At 29.8% G+C, this 17,500-nt stretch overlaps 2 protein-coding genes across 2 annotated transcripts in view; one reads left to right on the top strand and one right to left on the bottom strand.

Annotated features, from left to right (window-relative positions):
• Nucleotides 1-5,544: 5,544 nt before the first annotated feature.
• LOC137659591 (uncharacterized) lies at nucleotides 5,545-9,034 on the bottom strand. The gene is made up of 2 exons (XM_068394439.1): nucleotides 8,978-9,034; nucleotides 5,545-5,933 (listed from the first exon to the last, which is right to left on the bottom strand). The coding sequence occupies exons 1-2, from the start codon at nucleotides 8,990-8,992 to the stop codon at nucleotides 5,640-5,642; spliced, it is 309 nt and encodes a 102-aa protein (XP_068250540.1). The 5' UTR covers nucleotides 8,993-9,034; the 3' UTR covers nucleotides 5,545-5,639.
• Nucleotides 9,035-13,306: 4,272 nt separating this feature from the next.
• LOC137660058 (uncharacterized) overlaps nucleotides 13,307-17,500 on the top strand; it is a 13,327-nt gene continuing 9,133 nt past the window's right edge. Inside the window, exon 1 of the mRNA XM_068394782.1 lies at nucleotides 13,307-13,493. Coding sequence (XP_068250883.1) covers nucleotides 13,307-13,493 — 187 coding nt within the window. The remainder of the gene's footprint in view (nucleotides 13,494-17,500) is intronic.

Genomic DNA, 17,500 nt, shown 5'->3' with positions numbered 1-17,500 from the left:
CTTTGCAATCATTCTACATCGGTGGTGGCAAAGGCAATCGTAACATACACTGTTGATAATTTTCATTAAAAAAAAAAAAAAAAAAAAAAAAATACGGTAAATACCTGGCAACGTTTATTCCAGTATTTTTGACGTTTTATAAACGGTTATATTATGGTCACCAACCCGGCGTAAAATATAAGAACAAAGTACGGCCGCCTGTATTTTACTGAATTACGGCTGAGAACAATTTATTTTTACGGAGAATTTCCGATTAGAATTACGTTTTTTAACAGTGTATAAAAATAGTGGCAACTAACAGTTAACTGTATTATGAACTGTTCATTTCTACGAACGTTGTAATAGAAATTGAGAGTAAGGTATTTCTTCTTACAGGATGAGCAGAATAAAAGGCACGTCATATTTCAGTTATCTTCCAAATGTTCAACCAATACGTTAACTTATTACTCGATTATGTTTGAATCTACGTTAAGAAAAACTATGAAGGAGCAAACGGCCCACCATTATGATGTATCTTGCGCTTAAGACATTCACCTCAATAACATATTACAAGTTTCTGCTTATAATTATAAGTAAATATACAATAACGATAAACATATACATTAAGACAACGTATCTTAGTAAACTGAACGAAAACCTAAATCATGTATTCAGTATCAAAGATACCTAATGACCTAAAAAAAACATTTGATGATCAGTGTTAACTTTATCACCTACCCAAATGGAATTCAGTAACCAAGTGAGTAATGACTACAGAAATTTCAATGAATAGAAAACATGTATCTCATAATATAGAATACGATAGAAAATCTATAACAATATGGGTGTTATAAGTATTACGTCACAAAACACAACAGAGAGTGACGACTGAATTTAAACATGATAAACTTCAGTACGTCACAATATAATATAATAGAAACATATGGTAATATACATATCCGAAGATAAAAGGAATAAATTGTAATAATCATCATCATTAAAATTCAATAACTTGAAGACTACTGTTGATCAACTCTTACAACGAAGCCACTCGAAAAACTCAACTATCACATTCCCCAGTGGCAGTACCACATTTTCACTTTCACGTGAGAAGGTCCTGTATCCAAGACAACTATCACTTTCTTTCTTCAGTCTCTAAAAAAGAAACAGATGATAGATATCAAAGTTCGGTGCAGGTGTCCTTAGGCTCAATCCAAAATACGGAAAGTTACTTTAAATGTTAGATGGATAATCAATACATGGAAAAGTGTTATTTGTTTCTGACAAATGGTAACAATGGTGCAGATATATTGATTAGCATCAGGCTTACATTATTTTTCCTTTATTAAGTCTAAAAACAGTTGTTCGACAGTATGGTTGTCTAGCATATATGATAGCCTCTTAATTCTGTTTTTTTTTTTTTTTTCGAATTGTATATAAAAGTTACGCTTTGTGTTTGACAATTCTAAATGCAAGTTCCCTAATCCTGTATATGTAAGACCTCAATAAAATGTACCTCATGTACATTTGAATTTGTGTCCTAAAACCCACATAAAATGGCCTCGTGCAGTTTAGTCATGTTTACATTAGAAAGTTTGCTAAATCTTACTCTGTTGCGAAACTATTTCCTTTCAAATAGTACGGTGTCTCTTCTAAGTTTTCGGACACTGAAATCAACATTCACTTTCAATACATCATGATTTACTCAAAATGACAGAAAATCCCTAATTTCCTTGTGATCATTCAAGTTACATATTTCCATATCCTAAAAAACACCATCTTTATTCTTCGAAAAACTATCATTTTGCTATATTAATTTTTTTCATGTATTGCTCCTATTACAAAGAATATAGAAATGAGATATGGAATAGACATATTTGAGCATATGTTCCCTGCTGAATTGGATTGGTCTCATAAATAAAGACTTTATAGCCTATCGCTGTTAGACCTTTCAACATCCAAGTACAGCTTAGGAAAAAAACCAACAGTTGTACTAATGAAGTAAAAGTTAAAAGAGGTTGGACAGCATGAAGAAGGAAAGAAAGCGAGGATGGAAAAAAAGTAGGACATAGAGCAAGTGTAGCTAGGGGGCCAATGGAACGCTACAGAGACCCCTAAGGAATAGCTACAGTACAGTATGTGAGATGCACTTATTACGGCACTAGTCCCCTTAAGAGGATGCCTCTTGTTGATCCTTAAAATCAGTTTAAATACATCTATTATTTATGCTTCTCCCGATGTATTTTCGACTGGGAATTATTTGAGAAGGTAAAGTGTTCAGCAGCTTTTAAATTCCTATCACGAGGCTAATCTTTCACTGATAAAGAGGTTACGTAGTATTTGGTAATTTTGAATATATTCTATTCGATTGAAGGACTCCGACCCTTGTAATTTGGTACCGGGGCCAGGGGTACCATACATCTCCGTTATTCCAAAAGGTTTCAGTAATTTCCAAATCTTTAATTAAGGTTTTGAATAATCCCTTTAAAGAAACATTAATCTCTTCAAAAAATTAAATACCACTAAAAATTGATTGTATTTATGGATGGGGGCATAATGGCACAGGGCAAGGGCCGATGAGACCATTCAATGACAAGGATAAACTTGGGAGAGCAAAGAGGTAAAGTAGAAAGCTTACCAGTGGGTGCATCTAGGGGTCGAACGGACACTGTAAAGAGCCTTTAAAATATGCTTACAATGAACCTTAAGGGGTGTAGGCTACTAACGACTCTACCTCATCTCGTCCACGGAGAATTGATCAAAAGATTAGTGAAAATATCTATATTGAGGAAATAAACCGACATCTTGACGGGAATTCTATAGCTAATGCACAGTGTACTCCTCACCTAATCTACAATTAATCGAGGAGATTTAGTTTCAAAGCTTTTGATACGAGAGAAATATATCTTATATTCATAAAAAAAAATAATTGTATTTTTTCGAAAGTAAATTTCTGTAGAAGGTAAATTCTAACATAGAAGACATAAAATAAAAGATTAGAGCAATATTTAATTTTTTAACTCATACTTTATTTATTATTTATATACTTTATTTTTCCGCTCATGAATGGCAGGGGCAAGGGACAGTGGCATTACCCTATCAAGCAGGACAATGCCCTAGAGATTGACCATATGTGCATATGATCAGCGACTAAGTCTCCTTTCCACCAAAGCTAGGACCCAGAAGGGCCTGGAAATGGCTGCTGAAGACAGAGCAGATAGACCTATGGACTACTCCAAACCCGCCTCCTTAGCTCACAAGGATGGGGAGGTTGCAGCGACCAAAGAAATAACGAGTTTTAGCTGGACTCGAACCCCAGCCTGGCGTTCACCAATCAGGGACGTTGTCACATCGGCCACCTCAACCATAGAGAAGAACTCTTGATAGTGCAATTTAAAATATCAAAAAATCAGCAGGAATCACTATGAAACCTTTTATGTTTACCCGCTGTCATTATCAGCCATTGCCAGGCCCTTCCTGGTCCTAACTAGGGCGGAGAGGGGAACTGTTGATTGATATTTGTATATGATCGGTCTGTAGGACATAGCCTTTGCCGCTCATTAGTGACCATTAAACCTTAAACAAGATTCAACATTCATTTACTGTGATTTCTCCATTCTCCACATGTAACATACCATATCCCTTAATGATGTAACTTATTAAGTTTACATTTGTCCTTTGATTAAAACGGATTAAAGTATAAAAGAACTACCTTAGTTATTCGTGCGTCTATTTTCAAGACTTTATAGAATTACTGTTTATATTTAATTTTCTGTCGGGGGAAAGATATATATATATATATATATATAATATATATATATATATATATATATATATATATATATATATATATATATATATATATATATATATATATATATTTATATGTATATAGCCTATATATCTATATATACTTATTTATACCTATATACATATATATCTATTTATATATGTATATATATATATACATATGTATATATGTATGTATATACATACAGTATGTATATGTATATATGTATATATATATATATGTATATATTCATACTTATATATATAATTATACATATGTATATATATACACATTATTCATATTTACATATATATATATATATATATATATATATATATATATATATATATATATTTATATATATATACATATATATTCATATATATGTACATATATATATATATATTTATATTTATTTATATTTATTTAAATATATGCATATATATATATATATGTATGTACAGAGAGAGAGAGAGAGAGAGAGAGAGAGAGAGAGAGAGAGAGAGAGAGAGAGAGAGATACTTACCCAGTTACAGTCAATAGGCCTACTATTACAAAAATAGAGAAAAAGTGAAAGTTGAAAGGCAAGTGGTAATCATCAAGTTATAATCTTCAACTTGACAAAAACAAAACCTGAAAGACAGATCAAAACAGCTGACACAGTTTAAGCCTCTTTGAACTAATTGGTTGGGTACCCTGACACTTACACGACTTTTTGCCACGAATTTGTCGTGGCAAGTCGTGATATTTTGTGGCACGAACTGGAAGATCAAATAAAAAAAATAATTACCTGAGAATCACAGCTGACCTGTCCACATTGACACGAACTGACACGACGAGTTCACGACGAGTTCACTCATAGTTTGCGCACTTCCCGCATCGTCCCGACGAGTTCACGAACAGTTCGCGCATAGTTCACGACCCGGTCACGAAATTTTGTCGTGACCAAAATTTTGAACATTTCAAAATTCTCGTCACAACATGCCACGATGTCACGACGGGTTTACGAACACTTCACGCCAGTTCACGACGAGTTCACGCTAGTTCACGACTCGAGTCGTGACAATGCGTGCCACAAATTCGTGCAAGTGTCAGCCTGGCTTTTGACTCTCACTAAAAGACCTTTGTGTGATTATCGAAATATGAATTTCCTTTTTCCATCATTTATATTTTTTTTCCATAGTTATTAATTAATACTCATTGTAACAAAGTTATAAACCAAAGAAAAAAAAATTTGTATTATTGAAAGTCAATCTGTCCAAATCAGATTGATTCATTTATTATCATACAATATTTATACAAATATTTCCAAATTTTTAAAAAATTCGGTAAATTATCGCAATTCCCAAATGGATTCAGGGCACAAAGAGTGAAAAAACTTTATTTCAAATCCTATTTTCCCTTCAAACAAATATTAATTTAGAATATAAATTTCCTTTTTCCGTCATTTTAATTTTTTTCATAGGTATTAATTAATACTCCTTGTAACAAAATCTTACACCAAAGGAAAAATAAATCTTGTATTGTTGAAAGTCCATGTCTCCTAATCAGATAATTTATTTTTTATTATATCATATTTATACTAACATTTGGAAATTTGTTAAAAATTTGGTAAATTATCGCAACTCCAAAATGGATTCACGGCACAGAGACTGGAAAACCTTTATTTCAAATCCTATTTTTCCTTCATAAAGATATCAGTTTAAAAGATCATACAGTTTGTAGTATCTTAACAATTGTATTACCTTCTAGAGGGAACATTTATGCCGCTGACCTCAGCATTTGTGACGACAGAATCAAGATGGGAGATTAAAAAATTCTCCAACTATATTTATTCAAATTAAATAAACCAATTCATCCTAACAACATATTAATGACCGTAGCCTCCGCCATGACCGTGACTGAAATGAGCGTGGACGTAGCCCGTGTGAGATCCTCCGTGGTAAGTGCCATGTCCACCATGACCGTGGCCGTATCCATGTCCACCGTGGCCATGTCCCCCGTGTCCATATCCCCCGTGGCCATGTCCACCGTGTCCATATCCCCCGTGGCCATGTCCACCGTGTCCATATCCCCCGTGGCCATGTCCACCATGACCGTATCCATGGTCTGGCAATGACATTACAACCAAAACGAGGCAGGCTATGGACAAGATCTTCACAACCTGAAATAGAAAAAAAAAATATTTCACAATGAAGTTTAAAATATACTTTTGAATTATTAGAATTATCAATATATACTTCAAAATCAATAGAATTATCGATATGTACTTTTGAATTATTAGAATTATCAATATATACTTCTGAAATATTACAATTATCAATATATACTTCTGAATTGTTAGAATTATTAATATGTACTCTTGAATTAATAGAATTATCAATCCTGACTTTTGAAAAGCAGAAAAATAATATAAAACTTCAAAGCATTAGAAAATGATATACTGTAGTTCTTAAAGCACCATGCGAAAGCTGTCCATATTTAATTGATAATAACTGAAATAATAATACCAATTCCTTAATATCGCAAGAGGGTCTGCCCCTCTCTTTTGTTCTTCTCCTGCACTTCTCTTTCTCCCTATTTCCTTGATCTTTCCCATCCCGAGTACCTGCCTTTGAGCTATAAATTGGATTGTATCCAGGGGTACTCTTCCTTTCCCCATATTCCCCACTTCCCTATTCTTATTATTACTATTATGGAAAACTGATTTCATCTTCCTCATTACCACAAACTAAGTTTATTGAGTTTTGTAATAATCACTGCTATAGCTTCTTGGAAAACACAACTAAATAATGTACTGTACATGCCTCATTAGAATATTCTCTTATCATTCAGTTCGTTAACATAAGGATAGGATTCAAGTTCGACTAAGAAACGTTAGTCAAGGATTATGAAATGACGCGTTGTGGTGGAGCCAAAATCCATTTGACATTAGATTGGACAGAAGGTATTTCATTTTATATGCACAAATCCTGACCCATAATAATAAGAGCGTATTATTTAATGAAAGAATTTCTATTTTCATTTTGTAGTTGTTGAGTAGGGGAAAAGATCTGGGTTTTTAAAAACATTTGTAAAAATAAAGTTAGGGGGATGCAGATATATACCTTTGCATATATATATATATATATATATATATATATATATATATATATATATATATATATATATATATATATATATATATATATATATATATATATATATATATATATATATACAAACATATATGTGTATATATATATATATGTGTGTGTGTGAGTATATATATATATATATATATATATATATATATATATATATATATATATATATATATATATATATGTGTGTGTGTGTGTGTGTGCGTGTGTGCGTGTATGTGTGTGTATGTGTGTACAGTATATGTATAAATGTACTGTTTATATATATATATATATATATATATATATATATATATATATATATATATATATATATATATATATATATATATATATATATATATATATATATATATATATATATATATATATATATATATATATATATATATGTATGTGTGTTAGTGTGTATATTTTACAGTCTATGATCCTTGAAGTAATTCCTGATAAGTGAACTGGCCATTCAAATCCAGTGTGTATATGAGTTATACTTATTCATTACATACAACTTGACTATCTTACCTTTCCTTGCTCACATTCAACGTTCGCCAAGGCAATGCAATTCGTCGAACTTAATGTATCAGAAAAGCGAGGGAAGTTAAAACAATATTTATGAGTCTTTCAGTGAACAACTTCAGCAGTAACGTTTGAAGTCTGTACAGTAATCAGTTCAAAATATTATAGATTTCAATCATATAAATTCGCAACAGAGGAAAAAGGCTAAAAAAAACTTTTACATTCGATATAAACTCACTAAAAGGAAAGATTCATTTGATATTAAAAATCTTTATACATCAAACAAGAATAGTTTAATCCAAAGTTCCTCTAATACACAAGAATATAGATTTTGCATTAAAATAAAATTTTAACAAGCACAGTTTAAGCCAAAGTTATTCTTAATACACAAGAATATAGATTTTGCATTAAAATCAAATTATTTTCATCCATGCATAAAAGTTACTTAAACTGGTTGGATTGCAAATAATACTTAAACCCAGTTTGCAAATGAATAATGAAACGTAAATTCGTGTGAACTGTCTCAAATAAAAAAAAAAACTGTTTTTCATTGTTCAGTGATTTGTCAGCGCATGCGTGCAAAACGCACGTGTTGTTTCTGGTCTCTCGTAGATAATTGCATCAGCCTTGTAAGTTTCTGACGTGATATCGCCATCTTTGAATGACCTTGGAAGCCTAGAATATATTGAGAGAAAATTCTCACTCTTGTATTTAAGTAGGTATCTGTTGGATAGATTTTAACATTTGGAATTTTTTCGTGATACCAAATAATGTGTTATTGAATTCAGCATTCCAAAAGCCGATGATTCAATTATCGCTTTATAAAATAAGATGAATTATGAAAGGTTCTGTAAAGAGTAGGGTTCCCCTGCAGTATAAGACCAGAAAAGCAGTTCTTAAAGCAAAGTGAAAAAAAGGTTGACTATAAAATATGTTGTTAATATAATATTTGAAATGTGGTTGCTTTGCTCCTATATCTCTCCTCCGCACTCATTCACATTCACACATCTTTAGATTTTAAAGACACCATTCTAAAGACTGATATGTACAACCATATTACCTGAAAAAGAAACATCACTACGCAGGGAAGTTCACTTACAAATACATTTATACACTGTTAAAATAGGTAAATCTAATAGGAAATTCGTATAAATACTGTTCTCAGCCGTATTTCAGTAAAATACAGACGACCGAAATTTTACCCTACTTTGTTAATATCTTTTACGGGTTGATGACAGTAATATCACTCCTTTAGGTCAATATAACCGTTTTTAAATCGGTAAATGTCAGGAAACATTAATGCTAGGGGTTTCACCGTTTGTTTACGGCAAATTTATAACAGTGTTGGTAATACTGTACTTTAAATAAAGATAAGATATTAAAGATAATCAAATCATGAAAAAATAGCCTAAGTTTCTTTTAGCTATTATCAATACATCGTTTAACCCTCAAAACTATGTAACACGAAAAATTCAAATCAAAATGGAATTAGAAAATTATTCCAGTCCTCAAAATCTACAATAAAAATGATTTACGTCGTCAGACTCACCGTATTTAACACCATTTTCGAAGGTACTCCTCGTTCTTGGTCAAATGAGTAACTGAATCCGACAAAATCTCGAACAAGGGTTTTTATAGTTTTAGTGACGTGTATATTTTAAGTTATGAGGTCGCACCTGATGTCACGATTCGGGCTGATTTTGAAATATTATGTCAACGATTGGACATATATATATATATATATATATATATATATATATATATATATATATATATATATATATATATATATATATATTTATATATATATATATATATATATATATATATATATATATATATATATATATATATATATATATATATATACATATATATATATATATATATACATAAATATATATATATATATATATATATATATATATATATATATATATATATATAAATATATATACATTTACATATATATATATATATATATATATATATATATATATATACATATATATATATATATATATACATATATATATATATATATATATATATATATATATATATATATATATATATATATATATATATATATATATATATATACGTATATATATATATATATATATATATATATATATATATATATATATATATATATATATATATATATATATATATATATATATATATATACATGTATATATATATATATATATATATATATATATATATATATATATATATATATATATATATATATATTAATATAAATTGATAAAATAAACGATATTTATCGAATAAAAACTTCGAGCAAATACACCAAAATGTCAATGTATTAGATTATTTTTTTTTTTCATTTACATATATTTCACACCAAACATACCATTATTTCAGAGCAAAAATTTGTCCTTTCAAAATTAAAATCATCTCAAAACTGCTGATTCTTCTTTTAGTTTATCTTCCTTTTTCGTATATTTATTAAAAGGGCCTAATAGTTTTGAGTTTATTATAAAACTAGATATCTTATATATTTACAGCGCTGCCAATTACTGAATGGAAAATGAATTATTCTAAATATACAATAAATCTTGCGTTTCAGATAAATTTATCAATGAAACAATGCTCTACGCAACTTCTAAGACATTAGCCTACGGTACTGTGTTTTTATATACATAAGGACTTATCTATGAGAGCTAATAAAATCATTAGATCAGTGTTTTCCAACCCTGGGGTAAATTACCCCAGTGGAGTAATGGACCCGTATTTTTGGGGTAATCAAGATGTTCTGAAATTGAGTTATTCACAGTCCCATAATTATTGCCATAATTCATACACACAATCTCCATTAAAATGGAAAAGTTTGCATTTGTTTTGGATCCTTAACTTTAAGCAGCCAATAACTGGCTACATGATCCATACAGTTCATCAGGTGGCTGCAAAAAAACCATCCGATGTTACCGGGTATATGTTCAATGGGGTAATTGATTAGTTGGAAATAAAATTTTGGAGTAATCATTTAAAAAAGGTTGGGAAACACTGCATTAGATAGATACATTAAATTACTATATTAAGTTTTGGATCTCTTAATTCAATTCTTTCGTCAACCCGAATCTCTTTTTTTTTTAACCATGTGGTGCCAACATTGTTTCCAATTTTTTTTTTTAGCACGTACAGTATTTTGCGGGAATACGCTTCATTACCAACAGATCTCTCTCGCTCTCTCTCTCTCTCTCTCTCTCTCTCTCTCTCTCTCTCTCTCTCTCTCTCTCTGACACGTGTGTGTTGACAGCCAAACATCAGAGAGAGAGAGAGAGAGAGAGAGAGAGAGAGAGAGAGAGAGAGAGAGAGAGAGAGATCCTTAAGTTTTTACAAGTAAATGGCTTATGATTAACTGCAAACAATAGGAATTTTTTTTCTCGAAATTCCAAGTCAAAATATCTTCAAATGAATGAATGTATACTGTATAAGGTATTATATTTTAGCAAACAGTTTTGTCTAAGCTCATTGGTTATTTTCTACAACCTTTCAAAGCTTACCAGATGCGAATGCATTTAGTTACTGCCCAGATATATGATATATCAGTGTCACACCGTTTCATGAAAATTTTTTAGTTATTTTATTATAGTAGGACAGGAATTAAATACCAAAAAGTTAGCAAGTTTCTGGGTTATCCCTGCTAAGACAAAATAAACACGAATACATATACTGTGTATACATACATACATACATACATACATACATACATAAATAATGATTTATTTGTATGTATGTACATTTATATATGAGCATATACACATAAACATATGTATATTGCAGTTTACATGTGTGTGGGAGTGTGTGTGTAAAACTCACAGAAACCCATGATGGTCAAATGAAGTAAACCATAGGGAAAATGAAAATATTGAGTGAATCCGGACGAGTTTCCTCTCACGACATCTTCAAAAGGACTGATTTATTTGTAAAGATTTTTACAATATATATGGTACAGTGAGGGAACAAACATAAATAAAATAAACTTCGCAGAAGAAACCATCATAAAAAATTTGCCACCTCCATTTTACGAAACCAAATAAATGCCATCGCTGGAGAATGATTAAAGGACATTAAAGGATCCGTTCAGATGTCAGGGTTTCTCCTAGATATCAACAGCTTCTTTATATTAATATGCGTATGTATAAAATATGTTTACCTATCAATGTACATATAAAAACCTATATTTGCATATATTCCCACACACATACATACATATATATAAATGGGTGCAAGAACATATACATAATTGCAGACAAATGTAGATATGCATATATACATATCTATGCATATATATACATATATACAGTACATATGTATAAACACATGAATATATATATGCTTATCATATATGTGCACATATTTTACATATATACATATATATACACATATATGAACGTCATACATGTGACCCCAAAGCATATGCGCATATGCATATACAATTATACATGCATATGTAAAGAAAGATGAATATCAAACAGACATATAGCCTACAATATGAAGTACATAATTGTTAACATAGAGATCAGGTGTATGTACAATACATGTGTGTATATATTTATATATATATACATATATATGTATATATATATATATATATATATATATATATATATATATATATATATATATATATACATAAATATATATACTGCATATATATACATATATATATATATATATATATATATACATATATTAATACACATATAAATATATACATATATAAACGTCATGCAAGTGACCCCAAAGCATATGCGCATATGCATATACAATTATACATGCATATGTCAAGAAAGATAAATATGACACAGACATATAACGTACAATATGAGGTACATAATCATTAACATAGGGATCAGGTGTATATACAATACATGTATATGTATATATATATATATATATATATATATATATATATATATATATATATATATATATATATATATATGTGTGTGTGTGTGTGTGTGTGTGTGTGTGTGCGTGTGTATAACAGTATATACCCAAGTAACAAATGAAGAAAGTAGCAGATATCTCTTTGAAGTAATGGATGGAAAATAGTGCAATTAGTCTATGAAATAAAATAAATCGATTGTTTTGCAGAAAGTCTCAAATTGCACGATTTTCACGGAGTGTAATATTTTCTTTCATTCAACACTGGAATTCCTTCGAGTAGGAGAACACCAAGAAAAAGTTCACACAATGAAATGTCATTAACTCTCTTAAAAAAATCTTAGCCACTTTCGCAGAGTTTCAGGGTTAACCTGATTTCACAGTAAAACATACATTGTAATTAACAGTATAAAAGATGTGAAGTTAACTAGATCGATATCAGTTCAGCTCCTGACTCAGAGAGAAGCAGCTTTCTCAAGATGATGTCCAAGGTGGTAAATTTTTCCTGTCCCTTTGTGTTGTTTAGAAGACTGTAAAAATCCCTTTTGATAAATTTTCGTGAAAAGCAAATGAAATTTAATAGCAATTTGCATTTTTAACAATATTTATATATTAATTAAGTTACTTTTATGTACATGAAGTAGTGACAGATTAGTATATCAGATTCATAACATAAATTAAAGAATAAGAAAATTACTATATGTTTTTTTCTTTTGTACTGAATACATACTTTGTCTATATATATTTATATATAAAAAATAAAAAAAAAAACAATAGAATATATTATCATAAAAATTTGAAATTAAGATTTCCATTGGTCCTTGATAGACATAAGATTAGAATTTTGTGATTTTCCTAAATTTTAATCGAAAACTTTCAAAATATCAAATATTTTCTAAAATAAAAATTTCCTATTTAGGTTTTCTTCGTCCTTCTGTTGGCCTGCATAATCGCCATGACCTTGGCTGACCCAGTACCGGAGCCAGAGCCTGAACCAGGCTATGGAGGATATGGTCACGGTGGCCACGGTGGCCACGGAGGCCATGGTCACGGTGGATATGGCCACGGGGGCCATGGAGGTCACGGTGGTCATGGTGGATATGGCCATGGCGGCCATGGGGGTCACGGTGGATATGGTTATGGTAAGATTAATTTCCTAACGGGTTGCTGTGTCCATTTTGTATTTTAAGGAACATTCATATCATATATAGATACATCTATTTACGTATATATGAATGCAAATATATATATATATATATATATATATATATATATATATATATATATATATATATATATATATATATATATATATATATATATATATTTATACACATATGTAGGTATATATGTACACATATACATAAATATGTATATATATATATATATATATATATATATATATATATATATATATATATATATATATATATATATATATATATATATAACTTATGAGAGAGAGAGAGAGAGAGAGAGAGAGAGAGAGAGAGAGAGAGAGAGAGAGAGAGAGAGAGAGAGAAGAGAGAGTGATTTCGTACATTTATGACGAAAAAGCTTGAATTAATTCTAAAAAGTATTTGAATATTAATTCATAAAGTTAAAAGAATATCAAACGAAATATTGATTTTTTCTATTTTTTTTTCAGGAAAATGATGTAACATCTGTCAACTCTTCAATTCCCTTTGAAGCAATTGATGACAACTGTTTTCATTTTTTTAAACTAATATCTTAAATAATTCTCTGACTACTCGTATGCCGAAAACCCGCTAATCCCCTTTCAACATTTCATTGATTCGCCGTTGATCATTTTGTAATATTTATTGATCCTGTTCAAAAGTCTCTTCTTTTGTCTGTCCATAAAAAAGATCCTGTATAAAAAGTATTAACAAAAATAAGAAAAATAAAGAAGCTAACAAATGATTTTGTTTACCTATGATCCTTAAGTTTACAAATATACATTTATTGTCATATTAAAATGGATAACACCTATAAGAACAGCAGTAAAAATTAGTAAAATCCATAGAAACTAGTATTTATAAATTTTCAGTTAGGTATGAAGCTTATAACAACTTTTTTCTTGAGAATTTAAAGAAGGCTTCATATGTTTGATAAAGATAGCTCCAATCCTACTTAGGGTTGTGGTGGCCTGTTGGTAACGGTTTTGACTGGTGATCGCCAGACTGGGGTTTGAATCCTACCCAAACTTGTTAGTTCCTTTTGTAGCTGCAACGTCACCATCCTTATGAGCTAAGGAGGATGGGTTTGGGAGAGCTTATAGGTCTATCTACTGCGACATCAACAACCATTATCTTGCCCTTCTTGGTCCTAGCTTGGGTGTAGTTGGGACTTGAGCGCACATCATATATATATATATATATATATATATATATATATATATATATATATATATATATATATATATATATATATATATATATGTATATATATATGTATATATATATATATATGTGTGTGTGTGTATATATATGTATATTTATATATATATATATATATATATATATATATATATATATATATATATATATATATATATATATATATATATATATATATATATATAGGTCAGTTTCTAGGGCATTTTCCTGCTTGAAAGGGCAATGTCACTATCCCTTGCCTCTGCCATTCATGAGCGGCCTTTAAACCCTTTAAACCCAACTGAATTACTCGTATATAAAACTTTTATATATTTCATAAGTAGTATTTATTCGTTGATTTGGCTTCACTATTGAAGTCTAGTATGTCTTTTTTATTGATCCAGTCTGCGTATGAATGTAGAATCTCTCCTATAAAATGTGTAGAATCAATACCGAACAGTATTCTAGAAGTTTTATTCCAACTATGCCAAAATTATAGAATGATCTTCCTAATCAGGCAGTTGAATCGGTGGAACTTCAAAAGTTCAAACTTACAGCGAATATTTCTATGTTGAACAGTCTGACATAAGTCTTTTTATAATTTATATTTGAAAGTTCTGTTTAAATGTCGTTGTTGTTCTTAAAATATTTTATATTAATTCTTCATTTCATCTTTTGTAGGTTATATATTTCTTTATTTCTTATCCTTGCTGTGCAGTTTTTCCCTCTTGAAGCCCTTGGGCTTATAGCAATTTGCCTTTCCACCAAGGGTTGTAGCTTAGCTAATAATAATGATAATAATAATGATAATAATAATGATAATAATAATAATAATAATAACATATTTGGTAGAATTACATCCATCTCGTTGTATGAATAAGAGCATAACATAATTATGATCTTTCTCTACAAACTTGTCCCTATTTAAGAAAGAAGAAAATATGTGATGGTCATCGGAAATTTTCTTAACGAAAAGAGGTCGATTTGCATTTCTGTTCAAATTGGGAAGTACCCAATCATGAACATTTGATGTAGAAATTCGTTTAATGTATCATCAATTACTTGTTAAAGTATATAAGAAGTTGGTAGATGAAATTTTTTTGATAATTACAATTTCATTGGGAAAGGATTCCCATATATGCAAGAGTGCGTTTAGTATATATATATATATATATATATATATATATATATATATATATATAATATTATATATATATATATATATATATATATATATATATATATATATATTCATACATACACATACACACTCACACACACACACACACACACACACACATATATATATATATATATATAATATATATATATATATATATATATATATATATATATATATATATATCCTGTCTGGATGGAGATACGCTGCACTAGTCATAGCCACCCATTCTAAGGGTTTGCTGTGAATGGTCGTAGGAAAATCTCCCACCAACACCAATCCGCAGTGGCCAGCATAGTGATAAAAACAGGCTAAACCCCAGACATGAATTGACATATATGAGGCCTATGTTTTCCATGGGATTAGAAACGACGCCGTTTGATGTTTTTTACACACACACACACACACACACCACACACACACACACACACACATATATATATATATATATATATATATATATATATATATATATATATATATATATATATAGATAGATAGATAGATAGATAGATAGATAGATAGACAGATAGATAGATAGATAGATAGATAGATAGATAGATATTTGTATGTATAAATTCTCAGTTGCTTTGGAAAAAGATTCATACAATAACGATATTTTTTCTATAAAATAATTAAGACCCCATGATAATGGATACGGGGAATCAGGTAAGTAATTACAGTTGTGAACTGTGCAAGAAAGATCCAATTCTATTTTGCTCCCGTTTATGAGAATGCAAATATCTATTTTATTTTATAGTATTTTAGATAAAACACAAATGATTACTCCTTCCGGATCTTTTGGTAATATTTTGTATTACCTTTTTACAAAATTTTTTCAGTTGTTTTAAGGATTTTTAAAAAGAAAATTTTTGGATCATAATGAAATTGCTCTAGATAATCATAAAAATATAGTCTAGAAACCAAAGTTACGTCAAGTGATAATAATCCCATTCATGTTTCTTCAAGTTATTTAAAAGAATTATCTCCCCATTACTGACTGCTTTCTATTATATGAATATTAACTAACTTACTCTTCATTCATAGTTACTTTAAAAATATTTATCCGATTACCTTGAAATGCTTTATATAATTCTTGACATGCTTTGAAGGATCTTTGACGAATCATTATATTTAGGAAAAATATCCGTTCTATATAAAAGACAGTTTATAAAAAAAAATTTCCTCCAGTATCAGAGAGAGAGAGAGAGAGAGAGAGTGAGAGAGAGAGAGAGAGAGAGAGAGAGAGAGAGAGAGAGAGAGAGAGAGAGAGAAGTCATACAAGTGCTCAAATTACAATTTCTCTAATGATTTAATTTCCTAGATTTCCTAGATGTCAATAAGCGCTCAAGTGTCTTTATATCGAAATATCCACTATATTTGTGGAATCTCTCTCTCTCTCTCTCTCTTCTTTCTCTCTCTCTCTCTCTCTCTCTCTCTCTCTCTCTCTCTCTCTCTCTCTCTCTCTCTCTCTCTCTCTCTCTCTCTCTCTCAATTTCCAGGTTGTTCTTTCCCTCCTTATTGTCCTTTCTCTCTCATCTTACATCCTGGTCAATTTACCGTTCAACTCTACTCACATTTTCATATCTTA

This window comes from Palaemon carinicauda, chromosome 20 (genome assembly GCF_036898095.1).
Source record: "Palaemon carinicauda isolate YSFRI2023 chromosome 20, ASM3689809v2, whole genome shotgun sequence".
Classification (NCBI taxonomy): Eukaryota; Metazoa; Arthropoda; class Malacostraca; order Decapoda; family Palaemonidae; genus Palaemon; species Palaemon carinicauda.
Note: the sequence above shows the minus strand (reverse complement) of the source record. Positions and strands in the feature narration are given on the sequence as shown.